We start from the raw sequence: 25022 nt of genomic DNA, 5'->3' as shown, positions 1-25022 counted from the left end.
ACAAAAACATATAAGGTAATAACAGCCAGTAAAGCCAACAATGCAAACATTTTGGCCATTTTAAATTCAATACAACCTATGATAAATACAATAATATTAAAGTTGCCCAAGTTTCTGATGTTAAATATTTTGTTTTCTTTCCCATACAGTTGCCTGACGTGTAAAATGTGTTTTCCTCCATTTATCACAGTTGTCTCTATAGGCTCCATTTGTCTCATTTCATGTGAGAGAGATTCAAGTCGTACTCCTTAGCCGTGCTTGTTGGTGTTACGCGGCGCACAGTCTCATTCCTCTGGCTATTTTGTTGAATTTCCACCACTATTGGTGCATTAGCGACAGAACGTGGACTAGCTTCAATATTTATAGCTTTGTTACCTCAGAAGACTACACCTGTAAAGAAAAGACCTATGCAGTCACAGCAAATGCTTTTCCTCTTCTCCCATGAGGTTGTACAACCCTGGTGCCATATCAACTCGTCGCCAGAGGGGCGACTCTAGAAGTTGTGCTACACCCTTTGAAATGAATTATGTCATTAGCGTGTTTTTTTTATTATTATTATTATTAGCATGTTAACACCGAGCAGAAATTTTGTACGTAGGTCACATGGCCATTGTTCTTATAGTGAATTCCAGCTTATTTCACTAGTCAGTGAAATGTACTTTTTTTCCCCATATATGAAGTATTACATTTAGATATACAAAATTAGAAAAAAAAATATTTTGTACAACAATTAATCCTAAATTGGCTCAAAAAGTTTAAGACAACTGTCAATCTTGTGTCCTTGATGAATGCGTATGACATCCATAAAATTGTTTTTGATGCTCAAACTTTGCCTAAAACTGCTAAAATAAAATAATGTATGTCTGAGAAAAGCAGATTTATGTATTATGTTATCAGCTGCAATTATGACATTTTCAAAGGCTTTTATTAGTAAAATGGTTTTGAGCTAAAATTGTTTGTTATGCATTATTACATTTAACAAGGCCAAAAGTATTAAACATAACTGGTTGTAACACAATTGTGACGTGAATATTCTCTGATCTAAACCGATAATGTCATCAGGTCCATAAGAGCCAGTGTTCTGCATGTTTTAGATGTGTTCCTGCTCCAACATAGATTTAGATTATTTTAAACAATTAACCCCAAATAGCAATATAATTACAGTTAGAATCAGTTGTTACTTATAGGAAAGAAATTCTACAGAGCTGAAATAATGTCTGAAAAACTCATCAGTGTATCATCAAATTCTGCTGAGTCCTGGTAATGAACTATTCATTAAATCCAGGGGTGTTGAACCAGGGGAAGGTTCAACTAACCTGACAACAGCCAGCTGCATGTATCGCTCCGCCTAGCTAGGCGGAGCGATACATGCAGCTGGCTGTTGTCAGGTTAAGGTTCAACACCCCCTGGAGGACTGAAGCTGAAAACGACTGATCTACAATGTTTCATTTTAACTCTGGCTGCATCTCATGCATTGTTGCATGTTTAGGCTTGTTTTCCTGCTGTAAAGGTAATCCACACCAGCTAACAGATTCCCTTTCAATATTCTTCCCATCAACTCTGAGCAGATTCACTTTCATGCATGACAAACATTGTAATTAGTAAAAAATATGAAACCATGCATACTTTGCTTTTCACTTTATAATGATACTCGTCTTTGTGTTCGTCTATCACATAAACCCCAAGTACATACTTGGGGTTCAAATTGGCACTTCATAAATGCACTGAAAGGCTTGAGATTTGCAGTTACTGTTTCCCTTACTGAAAAAAGTTTTGTTTAAAGGTGAACAACAATGACACCAATCAGGTAAAATTTGACTTCTGCCAATTTTTAAAAAATTATAATTGTGCACATTTATTAGAATTATAAGATTTGCTTGACTGGATGTAGATCAAAGATGATAATTCTTAAGACCACGGTTAATTAAAATTAAATGTGCTTAGTGTTTGCTGAAGGTAGCTGCTGTTGTGGGTTACTTCCTTCTGCATGAAGTGAGAAAAAACATTTACTAAAATGCCTTCCTTTTGCAGGTAAAAACTAAAAATACAGCTATATTTAATACCTGGTCCTCTTTAGGGGCTAGAATATCCCTGTTTTACTATTTCTGCATTGTGCAGAAAAAGGTCATGTAAAAACAACCTTTTAAGTACTGCAGTTTTAATGATGATCTAATTTTCAAAAATATCCCAGCTACTAATGCTGGATGTTATTATGGAGCACATTAAAACCAGGAACGAATGCAAATGAGTGTATGGATTTAAACAAAAAATGTCTGCATGCATCCTTGTCTCAGGTTGTTTTTGGAGTTCGAGCTGAGGACAAAGGAGCTTTCTGGCCTTGTGCTCTACATGGCAAGAATAAACCATGCAGACTTTGTTTCAATTCAGGTAGGGTTCTTTTGGTTCTGCTTTACTGTCCACATAGTGCTTTGCGGCTCTCAGATACAGCATTTGATTCCTTAATGACCTCAATAATATGACAGTTGTACCTACACTGAAAACATAACCCATCACTTATTCAGAGTAAGACAATGCAAAGAGAAACTAAACGGGTTTTAACGTAATACATTTTACAAATTTCTTGCCATGTCTACTGATTGTATTATAAATCTCTGCCTATAGATCAAGGAGGGACAAGCTTGTCTTGGTTATGATCTTGGTCACGGAAACATCTCTGGTTGCGTTCCTTTCTCCATTAATGATGGTAACTGGCACAAAGTAAGACCCTTTATACTTGTTTATTTTTAATTTATTAAATTTCTATATTTTTATAACAACTAGACATGTTCCGAAGCAAAATACACCAATATTTAGTTTACATCCCTTACAATTGTTTATCTGCAATAACGGCATACTCTCATTGGTCATATAAAAAAATTTCACTGCATCTTTGCACTTTTAAAAGGTATTATATTACCTGGGCTGAATCTGGATTTAGAAACTATATGGACCAACTCATTTATTTAACTTATGACTATCTATACTGCGCCTTAAAACTGTTCAGTTTGCAGATTTGTTAGAAATTCTTGTTTTTTTGGATCAAGAATTTCGTACTCCTTTCGGGGGGGGGGTAATTCTAAACTCTGACTGCTCTGTTCCCTGTTTGGTTAGATCCGTGTGCAACGTACCAAACAGAGAGCTGTGCTAACAGTTGAGCGTCGATACATGAAGCAGATGATCAGTCCAAAGACGGTAAGCACCACCTTTCACAAAAGAAAGGGACCTTTGGTATTAGGGTGCTGCATGAAATCAAACCACTGATTTTATTTTTATGCATTTGCTTTATTACATGTAACTATTTCCTTTTTACCAGGCGGACCTTTTAGATGTGGTTGGAACGGTGTATGTTGGTGGATTACCGCAAAACTACACCACCAAAAGAATAGGACCAGTAAGGATCCTCAGTCATTACATCAAACAGTTGGATACACAGGAAAAAGTACACTTAAAAATGTTTTCCTCTGGACTTTTCATCCTGCAGATTCTTTACAGTATCAATGGGTGTATCCGTAACTTAACAATGGGTGGAAGCCCTGTGAGCACTAGGCCATCTCCAACAGGTATGGTCCCATGCATATTCTACTTAATACACGTTTGTTTGTTTTTTCCATTTCTGAAAAAAGCCATATTTTAAATGTATTTCCCTTCTTCCTCCCTTTCTGGGCCTTACTGAAGTGGTCGGTGAGGACTTTAAACTGGACATGGCTGCACCCACCTCCAGTTACATGGTTGGGAGATGTTTCGTTGCTACCGAAACAGGAACCTATTTTGATGGAACTGGGTATCTGAAAGCTGGTGAGTTCACCCAGGTTACTTCCACCAAACTTAGACATAAAGAGCTTGGTTAAAACCATACACCGGCAGCTTCTGAAACGAGCAAAAACAATCCTAATGCAAGTTATTTGTCTCCATTTAGTTTCGTCCTATAGGGTGGGTCTGGATGTGTCAATAGCATTAGAGTTTCGAACCAGCAAAACCAGTGGAGTCCTCTTGACAGTCAGTAACCAAGCCAATGATGGACTGGGTTTGGAGATCGTCGATGGCAAGGTAGTCTCATTTCTTCCCCCCATTCTCACTTTTAGCCTTTATAATGAGGTTGAAGAGTTCAACCATAAACTATTTTCCTGGTTTTCCTTTAAGTAGTAAGTCTATAATTTATAATGATTCAAAGCACCAAGCAAACTGTTTCCCAATACTGGTCTCTGGGGGCTGATTTGCTACATGTTTCCACGTTTCTGTTTTTTTTGCAGAGTCTACATCTTACACCTTCACAATTACCCAATTTAGCCAGACTGTCCATACTAGGTCTTTCAACATGTAGTTTCAGTCAGTCTTAGCTCCTATTATTTTTTTTTATGTATGATATGACAATTAAAATCTAAACAGTGTCAACTACTAGCTCCAATGTCATTGGAAATGTAGCTTAAGTGAGCTTTCTCTTGAATACAAAGTTTACTGTACATTGCACAGGTATCCAAGATGTAAAAGCATAAAAATCACATGCCAGATTTGAACAAAAGTGGACTTATTTTAAGTTATTAGGGTTTTTTTCTTAAATGTAATTTCCTGAAATACTGCTCGTCATCAAGTGCAGCAGAGAACCCGTTTACCTTAAGGTGATTTAACCTCTTAAGACCAGAAATATGTAGCCATACATAGGCTTTTTGATACCTAACAATTATCTGTTTCTCTTCAAACATATGTTTGAACCAAATATGCAGCTCTTAAAGGTGCCATGGCATCCCTGTATAAACCATTTCATGTAACTGATATTGCTACATATGTAAATTCTCCAAATAATAAAATTTGAAAAAAATGGCAGCTTGTTGATTTGTCGGGCCAAATGTCCCTCAGTAAAAGGGTTGAGTGCGGTAATGATATGCAGCTCTACGTGTTGACATCACTCTGATTGGCTACAACCATATTTGGAAAACCGGTCAAACCTTGACTTGAATTCCCCCACAGGAAGCCGTCTTCAGTAAAGTCCCCATAAATGAACTTCAGCCACTCTTCTGTGATTCTTTTGTCCTACGGGAGAAAGTGGAAACTTCCATCTGTTTTTATTAACCCTCGAACATAGCAGCTCCCTTTTTTTAGTAACCGCTGTAAAGTTAGTTTGAGGCTGAATATTGGATATTCATGCTCCGCGTTCTCATTGGAGAATATGAATTGCGTAGAAAGATAGTTTTCTGATTTGACCGTTTTGGAGCAAAGAGACAAAGCTTTGGTTTTCAGTTTTGACACTGACACGGCCTCATTAGTGCACAACAGATCACGTTATACCCTCAAAACCTCAGAAAAATTGTCATGGGCCCTTTAAGAGGTTATATTGAGTATATATTGTCAGAAAAACATCTAGGGGGCTGAAGAATTAGGACCAGGAAACACTTTTACTTTTAGACCTTAGGTTTTGTATGGGATAGAGAACAGCAGCATGTTTGGTGTAGCTTTACAAAGCAACAGGTTAATGAAGCCTGCTATATTAAGCTAATCACCTGGGCTTTTCAGTTAACTTACAGCTATTAGGGGGTACATTATAAATAAAAAAACTTTAGCAGTAAACCGACGTACCCATTTAACAAGTATTCAAAAAAATGTTGATCCAAAAGGGTGTGGATATTTCCCATAGTGCATTCTTAAGTGTGCATCCCACAGTGCATGCTTTAAAGTGCCTGTGACATGACTATTTTAAGATAAACTAAATGGAGAGATAACATTAACAAAAATGTTTTGATGTAGATATTATACCGATCAGCTGACTCGTAAGGAAGCACAGTCAGAAGATCAAAGTCAGCCGATAATTGACAACTACAGAAACTTGAACGTCCTCCCTACTTTGTGTTGTCAACCATTGTTGCAGCGGTCGGTTTATGCACCAGGGTTCAAAGGAGTGCAGCATAATCTAAAAAAAAAAAAAAGTAATTTTAATGAGATTGATGACCATATATCTCAACAACGGGTATAATATTTATGTCAGTTTTGTCAATGCTGAGTGAGTTATAAGTCCAGTCCAAGTCCACCATAGAAGGAGTTTGAGATTTTGCTACGGGCTTTAGTTGTACAGAAGGTATGTTCCGGTGCTTTTCCAGTTATGGTTTGGAAAACGATTTGGCAGATTGATGGAGAAAACAGCCTGTGCTAATTTAATTACATATGTCAACTTCAGAAAAGCTCACTTAAAAAAACGAAACTATTGGATTTATGTGCAAGGTTACAGCAGACAAAATGTTTCCAAGTATGAACTTCTCCTTCAAGCCTGAGCTGACTGATATTTTAATATAACAGCAACCACCTCTTCCAAAAGTGACATGTCAAAATGTAAACATTCTAGAAAAGTTTTGAACCAGTTCTAGGTACACCAAACACACGGAGCTTCATTCTGATTCCTTTTCTGTTATTTAGCTGCTTTTCCATGTCGACAACGGAGCTGGCCGAGTCACTGCAGAGCACGTGCCTGAAGGCAAGAGCTTCTGTGATGGCCAGTGGCACAGCGTCACTGCCAACAAGCTTCGCCACAAGCTGGAGCTGGTGGTCGATGGGGAAAAGAGCCAAGCGCAGTCTCCCAACGCTCGCTCCAACACCTGCGATACCAACGATCCCATCTATGTCGGAGGATATCCTGGTATGGCGGCTTCCTAAATCAGCAAAAACAATGTGATATCTGATGAAGAATGCTGCGTAAATAACTTACCTGTGAACACATTTTTCCTCAGCTGGAGTTCGCCAGGCAGCTCTTTCAAGCAGCTCATCCTTCAGAGGCTGTATGAGGAACCTGAAAATCACCAAGGCCTCTAAGACCATGGATGTGCAGTTCAACAAGGCCCTGGAGATCAAAGGAGTTCAGCCTCTCTCCTGCCCTGCTGCCTAACGCTACAATCTTCTTCCAGTGATACCATTCAGAAGAACTACCCTAACCCTATAAAGCATGGTGTTTATTACATTTAGACTAGGGCTGTGTTTGAAGCTGGACAGTTCAAACCCCATTTTCCTTTCATTGATGCAACTCTTTAAAACTTTAAAGTACCGAACGGCTGTTAAACCTCCAATGGATCTATGTGTTATTGCAGAGTAATGTTTGAACATTCCCTTAAATCCCACAATCATGATCTGCTGAGCCTTCAACTGGGGAAAAAAAACTAAACAAGTTAGAGCAAAAATCCTGTTTGTTGTAGCCATCTGTGTCAGCATTCTTTTTACAGTATTTTTTTATAAAACGAGGGTGCAAATCTATGCTTCCAAATTTGCCGTTATAATGCTCTGTTAAATTATAAAAGCACAGTGGTGGGACAAAAAGCTCGGTATTTTTAGCATCATACTCCCTTTGCCTACAAGATCCTCTTTAAACAGCTGACAGGCTTAAATCTGAGTCCTGCAACATTATCCAGGAGTCTGTCTCGACTTTTGACAAAGACTCTCCTGGATAGGTGTCAATGTTTTCAGAAGAAACTGAGCGAAAGTCCGGCTCCCTCCGATTTAAGCCCGTTAACTGTTGCAATGACCCCGATAACTGAGAAATTTGTGATGCTTACAAATTTCTTTATTTCACAGTGAGGCAAATACGTTTCTTAAAGCCTGCTGACTTTCTTCATTTGCTCAATTACAAACAAGACCACAGCCCCTGATAATTTACTTCAAATGCTGACAGGATATCTATGTGAAGCCGGAAAATGCGTTTGTCATTGAGTGAATTCAGTATTTGACTACCATTTATTTGCTGATATTGCACACAAAACAGTTAACCATTTATAGATGCTACAGACCTTAAATCTTGTGCATAAAACACACATGTTAACGGAATCAATTTCTTCAATCCATCTCCACTACAATAGACAGACCAGAGCATCAGAGGCAGATGGTAGATCTGCCCAAGACTGGAATAGGGTCGAAAAAAATTCAGCTAGAAGTTTAAGGTGAAGGTTCAGGGTGGTGGAGGAATTATTTGGAAATGGTAAAGCAGTTCTCCTCAGGCAGCAGCTCTATGCAGGGCTCATTTGGTGAAGCCAGTCATGAGAGACATAAGAGATCAGGTCAAAGTTACACTGTAAGAGCTTGTAAATGATCCAAAGGCAGTAAGGACCATGGTCAGCTGAAACACCTGTGGTAATGCACCATGGTGTAGTGGATTCCCCTGCTAAGGTTTCCTATGAACATCTAAAGGATGCAGAGAAGCCTTGAGTAAAACATGATGCATTTAGATGAAACAGAATTTTTGCATTTTTGTATCAACTACTGAATCATGCATGACCTGATCATCTTAACTGCTGAGTAATAAGGTGGAAATATTGGGTTTAGGGAGGAGGTTAAAGTCAATGATAAATTTGGGGTGGTTATGGATCAGTCTTTAGTCATGACTCCAGATGCACTGCTAAAACCACCATGTGACCTAAAGCAAAATCCACAAGGGAGTAGTTAAACAACTTAAAGGATTTAGAGTTTCTGGATCAAAATCGCAGCAACACAAAATGTGAGCGCTGTCCCCAACAGCAGACATTTCTAAGTCTTCCTTTGATGGTTTCTGTCTCTGCACATTGATATCTAATATTCAAGGGTGTTTCTTTTTTGTAAGTGTGCAAAAGGAGTGTCGAAAATCAGCAGGAGATTAAATATTCTTTTTGCCGCAGTTATCCGTTTTTCCAGTATGATTTGCCGATGGTTTAAATGACGCCTTTCAAGATTACTCATCTCCCTTTTTCACAAATGTACTTATGTGATAAACACAAAGGAGACCATGTTTGATGTGAAAGAAAAATGATGCATGGCTTTAAAAATGTCTTATGAATAAAATCTGAAAAGTGTGGCGTGCCTTTTTATTCAGCCTCTTACACTGATGCCTTTAAATAAAAATCAAGAGCGACCAATTGCCTTCTGAAAACACCTTATTCTTTAAGCCCCAATGTGTAGTTTAATTACTGTACAAGTAAAATTGATTTGTGAAAGCTTTATATATTAGAGAGCAGTGAACAAACAGCATCATGAAGACCAAGAAACACAGCAGACATGTCAGGGATAGTAATAGGGCTTTTAAAGCAGGATTAGGTAATGAAATCCCTTTGAAAATCTCTAAAGAAATTAGTTTTCAAAAGCAAAGTTTGTCTCTCTGAACTGCAAACCCACAGGAACACATGGCCACACATCTAAGTGATCAACACCTTTAGAGAAGGTGCAGAGATCCGCTGCTTAGTTAGGAGCATTTGCTGACGAATATTTCTAATGTGCTCAACAATTCAGGGATTTAAGCAGTGTGGGGAAAAGAAAACACCTGCAGGGACACAGCAACAGGAGAGATGGTGTTCTGAGTGGATGAGATTAGAATACAACTTTCCCAACAACATGGTAAGCACTAACCTTGCCTGCAAGACGAATTCTTGTGGTATTTGTATGTTCACGAACACGAGAATCTATTATGTACCGATCCGACTTCAACTGTTTGTGGCCACTCACGTTGCAATATTGTGGTTTTGGGGGGGGGGGGGGTTGCTAACACATCTTGGTGTTCTACAGCCAAAGATAAAATTGTGGATACTTACAAAGCAGAAGAACCTTGACTAGCTTACTTTCTTGTGATATCTCATTATATCTGCTGCTTACATTTTGATTTGAGACCATGATTGGCTAAAAACAGCTTTAGGTAGGTGGGCACTAATACCCCGTTTACACTTCCCCTTTTTAACCGTGCCAAGACCAGTCCGAGCTCGGTAACCGAGATAACTATCGAGTGTAAATGGAACGTAAACTGAGCTGAACCGAGCCAGACACAACTGGACCGCGCTAAATGCAGCCCAGTTCCATGTGTGGGCTCGTTTTTTCCCTAGCCTGGTTCTCTAATAACAAAGGGCGCATGAGCAGACCGCGTCATCTCCTTACAGCCAGCTGACATTTCAGACATTGATAAAAATACTAGCTTCCCTATTGAGACACACGATTTCCAGTGATGATTCTGCTTAGCAGTGTGATGAACCTCAGCGTCTGTCGTTGTTTCCTGTGTCTATAAATCCTTATTAGAAGTTCGTTTGTCTCATCCACTTCCCAAAAGCCGACTCTGTCAAGTAAATTCACCAAAAGTTGCCGTCTTTGCCTGACTCTCCGCAAACAATGACATATAACAAAACATAACTTCTTGAATGTTACGGGCGCCGCCATTTTTATTTGCCTCCTTCAATCCCAGAGAGCAGCAGTACCGCAGATCGTCACTAGAAGGCGAGGAACCAAGGAACTGAGATAGCGTGATGCGTAAACGGTCGTCAGAACCAAGCTCGGCTTGGTTAACTGATCCAAGCTCGGACCGAGCCTGGCATGGATCGGTTTGACAAGGGTATTGTAAATGGGGCTTAAGTGTCGCTTCACCCAATCAGCTCAGAGAGTTCTGCTGAATGCCCCGCCTTTCCACAAACTGATTCAATGGGAGCAGTCCCAGATTAATAATGTGGAGAACAAAGAGTGCTACACATTATCAATGTGGCTGGCCAGGTTAAATAAACACTACACGTCGCAATGGGCATGGTGGTGGCAGCAGAATGCTATGGTGAGACCTCAGCAGTGACAACAAAGCTAAATGGAGTAGTTAGAAAAATGGCTTCAGCCAGTGGTCTCAAACTCACATCCAAGAGTGTTGGTGTCCTGCAACTTTTACATGAGTCCCTTTGCACTACACATCTGAATAAAATGGCCAAACTACCTCACTAGCCTAGTCAAGTTCTTGCTAATGAGCTTATATTGTAGTCACGTGTGTTGAAGCAGCGACTCATCTAAAAGTTGCAGGACACCGGCCCTTGAGAATTGGCATCAGAGAACACTGGCTTAAGCTAAATAAATGGCAATTGTACAACAAAACCTGTGGGAAGCTGTAAAAGACTAGAAACTGAAGTCAAACTTCAACTTTGACAATAGCTTTACACAAAAAACCAGAGCTACAATAAAATAGTTTACCTCAAACAATTTGGTTAGAATGGCCCAGTCAGTATCGCGACCCAAATTGCATTGAGCATCTACGGCAAGATTAAAAAAAATCAAAATATCTTAATTTATTCTAACTGTGCTTGAGCTGTTTTGGAAAGAATGGACAAAAAAAATTCAGTCTAGGTGTTTGCAAAGGTGGAAAACTGTATGCCACATTTTCAGATTTATCTTTAAAAAAACATGTATACTTTTTCCCCAATTTACAATTATGGACTATGTTATGTTGGTCTATCACAAAAAATACAAACAAAATACACTCAGTAGTTTTAAATTGACAAAATGTGGAAAAGCTCACAGAGGTATGAACTGTTTAGCTAGACACTACATTTAGATAAAGTAAAAAAAAAAAACATCTACACCAGTGGACATAGGCTTAGATAACTAAATACATTTAAAATTGGTAGTGATAAGTATGACCTGACCTCACTTGTAGTCTGTGTTGAATTTGCACATTCTTAGTCCAGCTTGTCTACCACCTTTAGCCAGCCATCAGGCAGAGGACCTCCTCTTCCTGATGGGGAACAGCTTTCCAGCAGTGAAAGCTGTTCCCCATCAGGAAGAGGAGGTCCTCTGCCTTGACACTGCCGACGTGTTGAAGACTCTGAGGAGAGTCAACCCGCGAAAGGCCCCAGGCCCCGACAACATACCTGGGCGGGTGCTCAAAGAGTGTGCAGGTCAGCTGGCTGGTGTCCTCACAGACATTTTTAACACCTCGCTGGACCAAGCCACAGTGCCAGCATGCTTCAAGTCTGCCTCCATCATTCCGGTGCCAAAGAAACCTCAAGTCACCTGTTTCAACGACTACCGGCCTGTTGCACTGACTCCCATCATGATGAAGTGCTTTGAAAGGCTGGTGAAGGAACACATCGTCTCCAGTCTCCCCCCAACACTCGACCCGTTCCAGTTTGCCTACCGACGGAACCGCTCCACTGAGGACGCCATCTCCTCTGCTCTTCACCTGAGCCTGGCACACCTGGAGGAGAAGAACACGCACGTGCGGATGCTGTTCCTGGACTTCAGTTCAGCGTTCAACACCATCATCCCACAGCATCTGGTGGGAAAACTGGAGCATCTGGGCTTCAGCACACCCCTTCGCAACTGGCTGCTGGACTTCCTAACCAACAGACCTCAATCAGTCCGGGTCGGACAGAACACCTCCAATGTCATCACCCTCAGCACGGGCTCCCCTCAGGGCTGCGTCCTGAGCCCCCTGCTGTTCACTCTGATGACACACGACTGCGTCCCCAGGTTCACCACCAATCACATCGTGAAGTTTGCGGACGACACAACGGTGGTGGGCCTGATCAGAGACGACAACGACCAGGACTACAGAGAGGATGTGGAGTAGCTGGTGGGCTGGTGCAGAGACAACAGCCTGATCCTGAACGTGGAGAAGACGAAGGAGATCATCGTCGACTTCAGGAAGAACCGGCCTCACCATGCTCCACTGCTCATCAACAACTCAGCTGTGGAGGTGGTCAGCAGCACCAAGTTCCTGGGGGTGCACATCACGGACAACCTCAGCTGGACTATGAACACCATGTCACTGGTGAAGAGGGCACAGAAGCGACTGTACTTTCTGCGGAGGATGAGGAGAGCCCGCCTGCCCCCGCCCATTCTCACGACCTTTTACAGAAGCACCATAGAGAGTATTCTGACCAGCTGTCTCTCTGTGTGGTGTGGAGGCTGCAGTGCCTCCGACTGGAAGAACGTGAGGAGAGTGGTGAGGACAGCAGAAGGGATCATCGGGGCTCCTCTTCCCTCCATTAAAGACATTTCATCGCAGCGCTGTGTGTCTCGAGCCCGTAACATCATCAGGGACCCCTCACACCCCCACCATAGACTATTCTCCCTGCTGCCCTCTGGAAAGAGGTTCCGCAGCATCCGTTGCAGGTCCACCAGGTTCTGCAAAAGCTTTTTCCCTGCTGCCATCAGACTGCTGAACTGCTGAAGTATAAAAACGGACTGTGTACCACACTCGACCCGCTAATTTGCACATATGTATGTATCCTTCAATATCGCTGCTGCACTTTTTCCGGAAACGTACTGCAAAACTGTTTACAATGCAACTGTCTATTGTTAAATCACTGCTGCACCTTACTGCATATTTGTTTACATTGCTTACATTGTCTTTACATTTAAATCTGCCTACTGCTCACTGCTGCACCTTATCCGAAAGTTAAATTGAAAGTTATCCTGTATTTGACTGTGATTTACCACTGCATTTTTCTTATCCTGTACTGTAAATTCACTGAAAGGTATCCTGTAGAGTTACTGCAATCTTTCTGAGCTGTATGAAAAAACGAAATTTCGTTCTGTATGCACTCTGTGCTACAAAATGACAATAAAGAAAGTCTAAGTTACCTGCTAATGGAACAAGATACAACAAACACATTTCGCAGAAATGTATTACTGCCAAACGTTGTGCCTTTGTGCTAATAAATGGTTTACTAATCCCCTACTTACAGTATAAATAATAATACAGGATCAGAAATGCTCATAACACAGTTTTGGAGCAAACTAATGTTAATGTTCTTAAGCCTTGCATTACATTGAAGTTGCCCTAGTAACCAAAAGGTTGTTTTGTACGTGCAGTTGCAAGACAAATACAGTAGAGGGCAGTATGTGCCTTCTGAAACAGCAAAACAGAACCCATTACATAAAAAGTGCCAAGCACTTACCGCTATAGCTGGAGACCCCAATGAAATAGTATCTGAAAGAATTTAAAAAAAATGGGTTTGAAATCCATCTTCATTGTGCATTCCTGTTTATTATCATAGTCCTCTTTACATGGGGTGAAAAAAATGGTAAGACATCAGCCCACAAATTTTCACTGCTGCTGCTTGAAGTGGAATGTGTAGAAGACAGGATAAAGCATATAATCTATCCACAGCACTGAATTACAGTAACACAGCTGTTTGAGCTTCTGCAATGCTTTTAAATGGTCAAATAAGCACTGAAGCACCTGTGAATGGGACGGTATTTAGTTTCAATACTGCGTATCTATGTTAACAGTGTGCAAAGTTTGGTTTAATATAGACAGTAATATAACTTCTAATCGTTTTAATGTATCCCAACTTTTATAAAGCCATCAGACAATTTTGACCACAGGTTGTCACTTACTGTTCAAACAGGCCAGATAAAAAAAATTAAGCTTCCTGAATGTTTGCCGTTTCCCAATAAAGTGTTCTTGCGACAATTTGAAGTATGTCCTGTGTAAGTAAATTAAGACATTTCTTTTAAAGAAGCAAAACTTTTAACAAGCAAATCTTTTCTGTAAATATGTCAACTATTACAAACCAAAGATTCACTGCACTATTTGTGTGGCACCCAGTGGCAGATTTACTCTATTTGCTTCCAAAAGAGTCTTATTGGTTTAGAAAACAATACTGGGGAAAATTATGCAAATTAACCCACCATTTTTGTAATTTTACCCACCTGCCAGCTCAGGTCAGAGGTTTACAATCACTGAAAACAGATATTAATGTCTGTCATTTTTTGCTTTCAGTTATTTCACATGTTCTGTGTTTGCTGCTGCAGGATTGTACACATGCAATTCACACAGGGCAATGATTTCACTTATGGGCATATTACATATACATATATATATACATATATATATATATACATATATATATACATATATATATATATATATATATATATATATATATATATATATATATATATATATATTTTTTATATATATATATATATATATATATATATATATATATATATATATATATATATATTAAATTCATTTCAGAAACTGAGTCTCATTTATAGATTTGTTAAATGGAGGAAAATATAACAGGCCCTAATTTCTTGGACTTTTGGAGATTATGGCTTACAGATAATAAAAACCTGAAAATGCAGTGCATCAGAAAATTAGAATACCTAATAAGATCACTTAAAATAGGATTTTTTTTAAAACAAATATCAATCTTGTAAAAGATATGTTCATTTTTTTATTAACATCTCCTACACACAGTTCAGTGATTCATGCAAACGGAGGCCCAACTCAATCGGTTGGGCCTCTTTTTGCATGAAGTACTGCGCGGCCTCGGTTCAGCCTGTGGTTCTGCTGAGGTGTGATGGGAGCTCATGATTTGTCTGATGGCTTCCTTCAGGTCATCTACATTGTTGGTCCAGGTGTTCCTCATCTTCCTCTTGACAATACTCCATAGACTATTGAAGAGATTCAGGTCAGTTTGCTGGCCAAGGAAGCACAGTAACACCATAGGCGTGGGACCAGCATTTGGTACCTATGGCAGCCTGGGCAGGAGCCAAGTTCTGCTGGAAAATACAACTAGCAACTTCACTCTGTTTTTCAGTAGAAGGGAGCATGAAGGCCTCTGGAATTTCCTGGTAGATGTGGCTCAATACCAGCAGATGGCACGGCACTCCAAACCATTACTGACTACGGAGGCTTCACACTGGACTTCAAGCAATGTGGATTCTGTGCCTCTCAATTCTTCCTCAAGACTCAGACTTTGATTTCCAATTAAATACCAAATTTAGTTGATCTGGAAAGAGGACTTTGGACCACTGAGCAATAGAGTCCAGTTTTTTTTCCCCCTCTCAGCTCAGATAGTACCCTTCTGACATTTATGGTTCAAAAGTGACTTGACACAAGACATGCAACATTTGTAGCGCTTGTATGGGTGTTGTCTGTGCTAAGTGGCTCTTTATATGCTGACTCCAGTCTTAGTTACCTCCTTGTGAAGGGTTTATCCCTTTAGCTGGGCTATCAACCAGCTTCTTTAGCTTGAATCACCTTTTGTGGCTTATCCTATTCATGGAAGGTCTTCTGGACATCTGTCGAGTTAGAAGTTTTCTCCCTGATGGTGTTGCTTACTGACCCTGACTGAGAGCACTTAGAGGCTAAAGAAATCTTTGCACATGTTTTGAGTCCATTAGCCGATTAGTGTGTGACACCATGTGTTTCTAATATTCAACTGTTTTACAATAACATTTTCTGATGCAAAAACATTTGGGTTTTCTTTATCTGTAAGCCATAATCATCAAAAATTAATCTAAAATGTTGTATTCTATACTAAGGAAAAATGGTTCAAGCTAATCTTTTAAGGCCAAAATGTTGTATATTTGCAGTAATGATGATTTAAACTGCTGTCTGGAACAGTTTGTGGACTATTTTAATGCAAATTCTGATCCTGCTTCAAGCTTGGCCACGTACAGATGTTGCTCATATAATCAGAACATCATGAAAAAGTACTTTTCTTCAGTAAAACCACTCAAAAAGTCTAATTTGTATATCTTATTCATTCATTACACACAGACTGATGTATTTCAATTGTTTATTTCTTTTAATGTTGATGATTATAACTAACAACTAATGAAAAACACTAAATTCAGTATCTCAAAAATATTGTTAAAAGGTCCAATACTGAACACACCTTGTGCAACACTAATCAGCTAATTAACAAAACACACCTCCAAAGGCCTTTAAAGGGTCTCGGTCTAGTTCTGTAGATGGACACAATCATGGGGAAGACTTCTGATTTGACAGTTGTCCAAAAGACCGCCATTGACACCTTCCACAAGGAGGGCAAAGAACAAAAGGTCATTGCTAAAGAGTCTGGATGTTCACAGAGCTCTGAGTCCAAGCACATTACTAGAGAGGCGAAGGGAAGGAAAAGATGTGGTAGAAAAAAAGTGTACAAGCAACAGGAATGACCGCATCCTGCAGAGGATTGTGAAACAAAACCCATTTAAAAAATGTGGGGGAGATTCACAAAGAGTGGACTGCAGCTGGAGTCAGTGCTTCCAGAAGCACCAGAGACATGGTTTCAGCTGTCGCACTCCTCGTGTCAAGTCACTCTGGAACAAGAGACAGTGTCAGAAGCATCTCACCTGGGCTAAAGACAACAAGGACTGGACTGCTGCTGAGTGGTCCAAAGTTATGTTCTCTGACGAAAGTAAATTCTGCATTTCCTTTGAAAATCAAGGTCCCAGAGTCTGGAGGGAGAGAGGAGAGGCACAGAATCCACAATGCCTGAGGTGCAGTGTAAAATTTCCATGGTCAGTGATGGTCTGGGCTGCCATTTCATCTGCTGGTGTAGGTCCACTGTTTTTTCTGAGGTCAAAGGTCAACGCAGACGACTACAAGGAAGTTTTAGAGCACTTCCTGCATCCTGCTGTTGACTAACTTTATGGAGATGCAGATTTAATTTTGCAACATGACTTGGCACCTGCACACAGTGCCAAAGCTGGCAGTACCTGGTTTAAGGACCGCGGTATCCCTGTTCTTCACTGGTCAGCAAACTCGCCTGACCTTAACCCCATAGATATTCTATAGGGTATTGTGAAGAGGAAGATGCGATACACCAGACCTAACAATGCAGAGCTGAAGGCCACTATCAGAGCAGCTGAGCAGCGCCACAGACTGAGCGGCTCCATGCCGTTCCGCATTGCCGCAGTAATCCAGGGAAAAGGAGACCCAGCTAAGTAAGAAGTGCTGTACATGCTCAGACTGTTCACATTCATTCTGTTGATTTGGCCAACATTTCTGGAAATCCTTTTTTTTTTTTGGTCTAAAAAAATATTTAAATTTTCTGAGCTACATAATTTGGGTTTTCATTAGTTGTCAGTTATAATGATCAAAATTAAAAGAAATAAACACTTGAAATATATCAGTTGATGTGCAATGAATTAATATAATATGCAAGTTTCACTTTTTTGAATTACAGGGGGAAAAAAATCTACTTTTTCTTAATATTCTAATTATATGACCAGTACTTACATATGTTGCTGCAACACAGTGTATAGAAGGGATGGACATCTCAGGTAAAAATTTCTTAATGGGGAGCTTTTTCTACTTAGTAAAATTGGCAGCTACTTGTTAAAAATACGGTCCATCCAAAGTATATTATAAAATGCATTTTTAATGTAGCTTAAAACTGGTATTTACCATCTTTCCTGATTAACAAGGAGATAATTGTGATTCTGAAACCTAGGAAAATATTGGCAACCAGTACTAGCATTCCCTTTGCCTAGATTCTCAGCAGCACATCATTTAATTTTCTACTTTTTTGTTCCATAGTCAAAGAAACAAATTACTAAGGCTCTAAAACATTTACGCACTACTCTACCTGTCATTTTTTTTTCAAGTGTTGGTTACTGTAAACCCGTCATTCCTCTCCCTTTTTACATCCTAGTGAAGTGAGATAAAACACCAAGCTACAGCATTAATTTAAGTCTCATTTTGACATCAGTCAAGGCATTTAAGCATTCCATGTAAATATCATTGAAAGTAAAGCATTAACCTCTTCAGCTACCATAATAAAATGAGTGTAGTTAGAGAAAAAAAATAAATTGTCCAGTCTTGTTCGATCCAGGCTTCTCAAAGGAAACCTCCAAAGCATATTTGCTGTAAATCGTCTGTACCATAACAGCATCCCCCTGGTGCCAGGTCTGGTGACTTATTGCATGCCGTTGGTCCTCTTCCCTTTATCTGAGGTGCGATTCATGTGTGTTGGGTTTCCATTCCAGCAGTCTTAGCTTGTTTGGCACCCTCATCAGCCTCCCAGTGCTACACCCACAAGTCTCCTTTTCCTAAAGCTTCTCATGTGTGAGCATCTGCTTTGGGTATGCTTCCTCCTACTCTGGATCCAGACCTCGTCAGGACGACTGCATGAGGCCTGTGAGTCGTTTGCCTGTCAGCGATTTGCCCTGCATACAGATGGAAAGGAAAAGACAGACAGTCCCCTGTGAAACGATTTGCCACAAATGGATTTCTGCTGGATTGGTAACACTTAAATATTTTAGATCATCGATGCATTTTGTATCAGACATGTACATGAACTGATGCCACGAAGGGTCACCCTGGTAGAATAGGAAGAAACACAAAATGTCTGATTGAAAATAAATATTAAGCTCAAAGGAGTGGTTATAGTTTAAAATTATTTTGGAAATAAATATCAAAATTAATTACTGCAATAATAATGCATTTTTATTAATAGTTGTACACTTAGACTTCAGGTTTTAAGGTGAAAGAAATAATCCCTTTATAGAGCAAAACAAAGAGCTCCAAAGCAGGAATGTATTGATCCCCTTAATTTTTCATACTTTAAAATATTATTTGTTAAATTTACTCCTAATAAACTCTCATAACACTTAATAGCAATTATTTTCTCACAGTGATGCTTCTGTATAAACTAATGCCTTAGAAATGCCAACTAATCTCAAATATTTCAATAGGACCACTGTTTAAAGATTGGCTCCTTCTTAGAGGGGCCTCTAAATGCTGTTAGTTATAAATAAGTTACTAAATTAAAGTTCTTCAAGCCCAAATTCATTGTGGGGCTTCTTTTACTATAAAACTGAACAAATGTGATAAATACATTATTCTGCTAAATGTCAGAACATAATAGCCTAAACTCTTCCCTTATAGTCTTCACATAAACCCACTATCTACCTCTTACTGGAAGTTACCGCAGCATAATTTAGTACAATTTATTGGATTGTTCTTAATTGAGGGAGGGGCTAAAGGACTCACCATACTGCGAGTGAACTTCTCCAGGGAGGTGCGTCGACCCTGCTCGGTTTCAGGCTAAGAGAGTGAGAAAAGAAAAGAGCTGTGACGTCATGCTCTTTTTAGCCAACAATGCTAAAAATCACACAAGGTAAAGAGATATGATTGTTATATATGTGAAGTAGAAGGAATTTCTTTCATGATGCATACTGTATGTATGTGGCACTTCATGGCATGCAGAGGAGGTCATGCAATCATATGGGACGCTCTTTTTCACGTATTTTGACTGCAACACGCAATTTACATTTACAAACACTAGATGGCACTTCTCGCCAGTGGTGCCAAGTCCGCTAATTGTTAGCCTGGCCAGCGGGACTGACTTTCGCTGTGTGTATTTAATACACAGCTTGTCGCCTGGGAAGGCTTAAGGTGCGTTCAAACCGAACGTGTTTTCGACAACCGGAGCAACCGATTTGCATGTTCTCCCTATGTACAGGTGCAACACAGGAGTGATGCGACAAAACGAGGCAACAGACGTGTTTCTAGCGATGCGACAACCACTACTTTGGCGATTACAGTGAAGCTACAGTGGCAAAACACCTGCGATGGATGTGAAGCGACAGTCGCTGGAGTTGAAAAATCTGAACTCCAATCTGAACCGAATGTGGCTGTGACATGCGGTGACTGCTGTAGAGACAAAGCTGTTTTCATTCAACATAGAAGATAGGCAGATAGTGGCGATCTGCGGTCGGCTTGAGTTGTGTGATTCAACCAAGTATTACTACCCTGGAGAAGAGCGAGTGAGGAGACTGCAGTGGCAGGTAAAACTTTAAGGTGAAAGCGTCGTTAGATAGCACCATTGTACTACAGCATTTCTGGCTGGTCGCCCGCCGTGCGAATTGCTGGCGATAAGTCAGGCAAGCGAAAGCATGCAAAACGCGTTTGGTGTGAACGCACCATTAGACTCTCTCGTCTAAAACTTACTGGACCAATCATGCCATGTGATGTGTAATTTTTGTATTACTTTACCTGTAATGCAGCAGTACTTTTCTGTAATCATAAAAGTCAAAATGGCTCCTGCAATGGAGCAATGTTTTAATGATGCTCTTCATTATGTCCTGAATGAGCTGGATATATCTTTAAGAACTCAACTGGCCGCTCTAAGCACTACCTGTAAAACAGAGTGTTGCTTGGAGTTTGCATCACATCTGTAGTTGTCTGATTGGTTCTACCCTGTTTCTGCTGACTCTGTCAGTCCCTCCCATGAAATTGGACTCTACCCGTGGCTTTTCCAGACTGATATGCCGTATCTACGTAAGTCTTGGGCGACTTTGGGCTTGTTTTTTTTTTTTTCTGAAGTTGCTTGTAAATTTTGTGAGTTGCAGGTTGCAGGTTTTTCGGGCTTGACTTTGACCTTGAAGTGGCTTATTTGGACCATACAATAAGCGACTATAGACAAGTTATAAAGAGGCATGCTTGCGCTCCTGCATTACAGGCAGCATAAACCAGCTGAAATATTCAAATGTCACCCCCCGTGTTTCATCCGCAACAACAGTTATGGTAGCTGGACGCGCTGCTGAGACCTACAGGCAGATTAGTAGAACAGCTGAGCGTGCCGACATTAGCCCCCGTCAGCCTAGCAACCTCCTTCCCTGGAACAGCTCCAGTTCATTCATTCCATCTTTATCAAATGTAAAAAAAAAAAAAATCATTTCCCAGCAGTAAATGTCCCGAATTAAATTTGAGAAATGTGGTCACCTTAATACAGACTGCTGTGATGAGGACAGGAGAAAACTTCCAGGGTAGGTAAAGCAGCCTGCATTTCACTGCCAGATAATGTGACGATCAGTGTGTCCCAATGATGTCTACAGTGGTACGGCAGTTATTTATGTTAGCTGCGACATCATCCAGGGAAGACAGATCACCCGCTATTACCATATAATATAGAACAGATTACTGGATCAATGTGTGCTTCTGTGCTTGTTTGTCTCTCTTGTTGTGTCTCTGCTCTGTCTTCTCTAACCTCCAGTCGGTCGAGGCAGATGACCGTTCACACAGAGCCTGATTCTGCTGGTGTTTTTCCCTCCTGTGAATGGGGAGTTTTTCTTTCCACTGTCGCTTCATGCTTGCTCAGTATGAGGGACTGCTGCAAAGCCATGGACAATGCAGTCGATTGTCCCTGTGGCTCTACGCTTCTTCAGGAGGAGTGAATGTTGCTTGTTAAGACTTGATGAAATCAACTGGGTTCCCTTAGACAGAATTTATTTTACCAATCTGTATAATCTGACCCAATCTGTATAATCTGATTGAATTTGACTTTGGAAAGAGCTTTGAGATGGCATGTTTCATGAATTGGCGCTATATAAATAAAATTTAATTGAAAAAATTATGTACATACACACAAGCCCCCATCTCTGCTCTTACCAGAGCTTGGTGTCCTGTCGGCTCAACAAACTGTGTAACCGGACAAAAACGGGCTTGGTGATGTTGGTCATGTGGGTTAGCTCTTAGCCTACCCGCCTCTCTTGCCTCGCTTTTCTCGCCAACATCTGTGTTTCCGAATATGATCCAGCGCTCTCCTCATTCATTGTTATAACACCAACACGGATTATTCGTAATAAGGAGTTCAACTGTTGGTGAGCCTCGGTTACATGAAACAGCGCACATAAAAGAAAGAGAGCGCACTCACTTTCTTCCTCGCCATTAGCAGGTCCTGGTACACATTGGAGCGTAGGAAACGTGGATAGCTGTCACTTTTCATCAGCTTGTAAATGTGGTCCTAAATGAACAAGAAAAAGAAGTGAAGAGGAAATCTCTTTTGGTGTATTTAAACGCCTGTGTAACTTGAAGCAAACAGCTAATAAAATAAAACTGGCAAAGTCAGAATAGAAACTTAAGCTGGATTTCTGCAGGGTAAAGAGGATTTCAGTGCACTGCCAAACCACTGGGAAGTTAAACTTTCTTTATTAAAGTCTTCCTTCATAGCTCTGTGGAAGAAGAAGAAATTGGAAGGACACAACTCAAATATCTCTCCCTGGACTCGCCGACTCATCTGTCTCTTAGAAGGATGTTTTCTCCAGGAATTACTCCACAATACAAACTCAAACTCATTAACTCTGGTGAAGCATGTAGGAAAGACAAATTAGGCAGACAATGGCGTAGTACGTGGCTTTTGAAGAAGCATTTCTGCCATGAATCACTTGAATGGATATATATTAAAAGAACATTACAGTTTCCAAAGGCCGTTTAGAGCAAAGCACCTTTCAGTACCACATTTGACCTATATGGAGTCTTTTTTATAAATGAACCCAGAGATACAGAAGTATTCTGGCACTGCTCAACATTGTTGAATATAAGAATACAGCCACTGGCATTTTAGCTTTGCTTGAAGCGGAGTTCTACAGACGCTCAAGCTGTAAACCCACAAATTGACATTTTCATTGTTTGATTTTAGAAAGGCTGAATTCCAACTTCCAGAATAACTCTGCCTCAGCTATACGGCAGGTCTGGGATCGACTGACTCATCAACTGACTCATCTATATGTTTTTTTCTGTCCTGTGCACAGCGCATAAACATGAGTGTTTTACATGATGTGATTTGTGTTATTTATCGCGTTAATGTGCCACCTCCAAAGCCAAGCCATCCTTGGCAGCGAACCAGATACCAAATTTCAAAAAGTACCACTAGGCTCAGGAAGCTAGAAAACATTATCCTACAGTATTATCTGACAATTAGCATAAAATGTTTGGTGCTAGAAATCCAGTCCTGAATTTTTAAGAAAACTCAAACAACCCTCTGTCTTTAGTCACTATAGTCTTGTTGCAAACTATTAAATACTTTGCTCTGCTAATGTACCACCTAGATTTATATATCATGATCTCATTTGAGTAGTTTTCAAATCTCTAGCCACACATCTGAGTAAACTTCAGTGCGTCTTATCATTTTGTTTTGTTTCTTCATACCTGAGCATCCTCATAGCTATATCGTCCAGGGTCTTTTAGGTTCTGGCTGGTGATTTCATAACTATGCGAGTCCAGGTTGATGGTGCTGGGGGCTCCCTCTGCCAGAAACTCTGCCCAAATGTCTTGCACCCTCTGTGCAACATCAAGCTGGGGAACCCTCTTCAGACCCTGCACTGCGAGCCAGAATCTGCAATGCAAATCACAAGAGAAGCGGATAGTTTGGCTAAGTTTATCTTTTTTTAATCCTAAAGCTTTTTATGTATGGTCTGTAATGCGAAAATCCAACGGCAGCACTAAAGGGAATTGAAGATTCACATCGACAACTGCTTGGACTGTCTCATCAGAGGTAATGTTTTTTATTTCCTTCAATTTACATCTGAACAATAAGTTTACCAAAAAGCATAACATGGACCCTTAAGACAAATCCCACATGCCAGAGAAAACACATTTAGCAAGTTATTAATGAGGGTGTCCTTGTTGTTGCCTTTGCATTCTCTGAGTAGCTAATTGAACATTTCAAGGATGAGCAACTTAACACTGTCTTGCTCTGCTTGTCAGTCATTATCCCGCCCGTAACTCTTCACCTGGTAGTTGCTGCTGTATTGTTCTTTATTCGTTTAACGCCTTTCTGTATACCAGAGCATGGAAAGTCAATTTAAATTCATGCTGGGGTCTGGATGTGTTTTAATGTGCTTTGTGAAGCTTTCCTCTGAAGAGCGCTGTTATATTAAATTTTGAAACTGAATCAGGTCTACATCACTTTCATTTACAACGCTGTTCAGTCTGGGTTTTAGGCTTTAGGGTTGTAGCTACATTCTTGGTTTGTCAGGTGAAAAAAGTGAAAAAACTTAAATAAAAGCATTAAAATCCAATTCTGTATATTAGAAGTTCTATTTTCATTTGTTTCATGTCCTTTTCTATTACATTTTATTTACAATATACTTAAAAATATATGAGAAAACTGGCTGCTGACTGGGATCATCACATTTCCAGTCTGATCATTCTTGATCGGTGACTGGCTGGTTAAAAGCTCAGAAATCCAACTGTTTTTGTATCATTAAAACACACCATATGCATACTCACGCTGACAACATGACTCTAGAGTGGAAGTTGTAACTGCGTGAAGACGACTCAAATTTATCTAGTAGTATCACTGAGGTGTTAAACATGAAGTCAAGATCAGAGATATAAGGAAATATTTAACAAGAACCTTTGTAAAATGTGAAAACATGTCTGTGGTTCAATCAGGCTGTGAGAAAGCAATATTTTTGAAGATAACCAGAAGGCTGAACAGAGTTCAATTACTCTGTTATTGGAACATACTGGATTTAGAAATACTGACCACCTTTATAACATCTCAGCGTTAAGATAAGAATCTACATTTCCTTCTAAGGCACAAGGAAATATTGATATTGAGATATATTAGCTGCAATAACCTCTACATTACAATGACAAATACTAACTTTGCAATAGTTTTGTATCTTTCAGACTTTAGTTTTAGTCTCTGAGGCAGACCCTATTATGCTATTTTGGGGTATCTCTGTAGTTATGCTACTATATGCTGGATGTCGTCAAGACCCCCAGTCGGTTGTGGCAGATGGACATT

The 25022-nt window shown here is 40.1% G+C and overlaps 2 protein-coding genes and 1 long non-coding RNA gene across 3 annotated transcripts in view; 2 read left to right on the top strand and 1 right to left on the bottom strand.

The window, feature by feature from the left end:
* lama2 (laminin, alpha 2) overlaps positions 1-8855 on the top strand; it is a 224905-nt gene extending 216050 nt beyond the window's left edge. The window contains exons 68-76 of the mRNA XM_036147259.1: positions 2295-2388; positions 2623-2718; positions 3112-3192; positions 3314-3391; positions 3482-3560; positions 3676-3795; positions 3917-4047; positions 6403-6622; positions 6714-8855. Of these exons, the coding sequence (XP_036003152.1) occupies positions 2295-2388; positions 2623-2718; positions 3112-3192; positions 3314-3391; positions 3482-3560; positions 3676-3795; positions 3917-4047; positions 6403-6622; positions 6714-6868 (1054 nt within the window). The 3' untranslated portion in view covers positions 6869-8855. The remainder of the gene's footprint in view (positions 1-2294; positions 2389-2622; positions 2719-3111; positions 3193-3313; positions 3392-3481; positions 3561-3675; positions 3796-3916; positions 4048-6402; positions 6623-6713) is intronic.
* On the top strand, positions 13-1609 carry LOC118566139. The gene is made up of 2 exons (XR_004932830.1): positions 13-1305; positions 1395-1609. It is a non-coding gene; the product is annotated as an uncharacterized LOC118566139 (long non-coding RNA).
* Positions 8856-18025: 9170 nt separating the features above from the next.
* rgs6 (regulator of G protein signaling 6) overlaps positions 18026-25022 on the bottom strand; it is a 98648-nt gene continuing 91651 nt past the window's right edge. The window contains exons 16-19 of the mRNA XM_036147258.1: positions 23417-23603; positions 22143-22232; positions 19478-19531; positions 18026-18651 (exon numbers count right to left, since the gene is read on the bottom strand). Coding sequence (XP_036003151.1) covers positions 18601-18651; positions 19478-19531; positions 22143-22232; positions 23417-23603 — 382 coding nt within the window. The 3' untranslated portion in view covers positions 18026-18600. The remainder of the gene's footprint in view (positions 18652-19477; positions 19532-22142; positions 22233-23416; positions 23604-25022) is intronic.

The sequence above is a fragment of the Fundulus heteroclitus genome, chromosome 15 (assembly GCF_011125445.2).
Source record: "Fundulus heteroclitus isolate FHET01 chromosome 15, MU-UCD_Fhet_4.1, whole genome shotgun sequence".
In the NCBI taxonomy this organism is placed as follows: domain Eukaryota; kingdom Metazoa; phylum Chordata; class Actinopteri; order Cyprinodontiformes; family Fundulidae; genus Fundulus; species Fundulus heteroclitus.
This window is presented reverse-complemented; position numbering and strand designations above follow the sequence as displayed.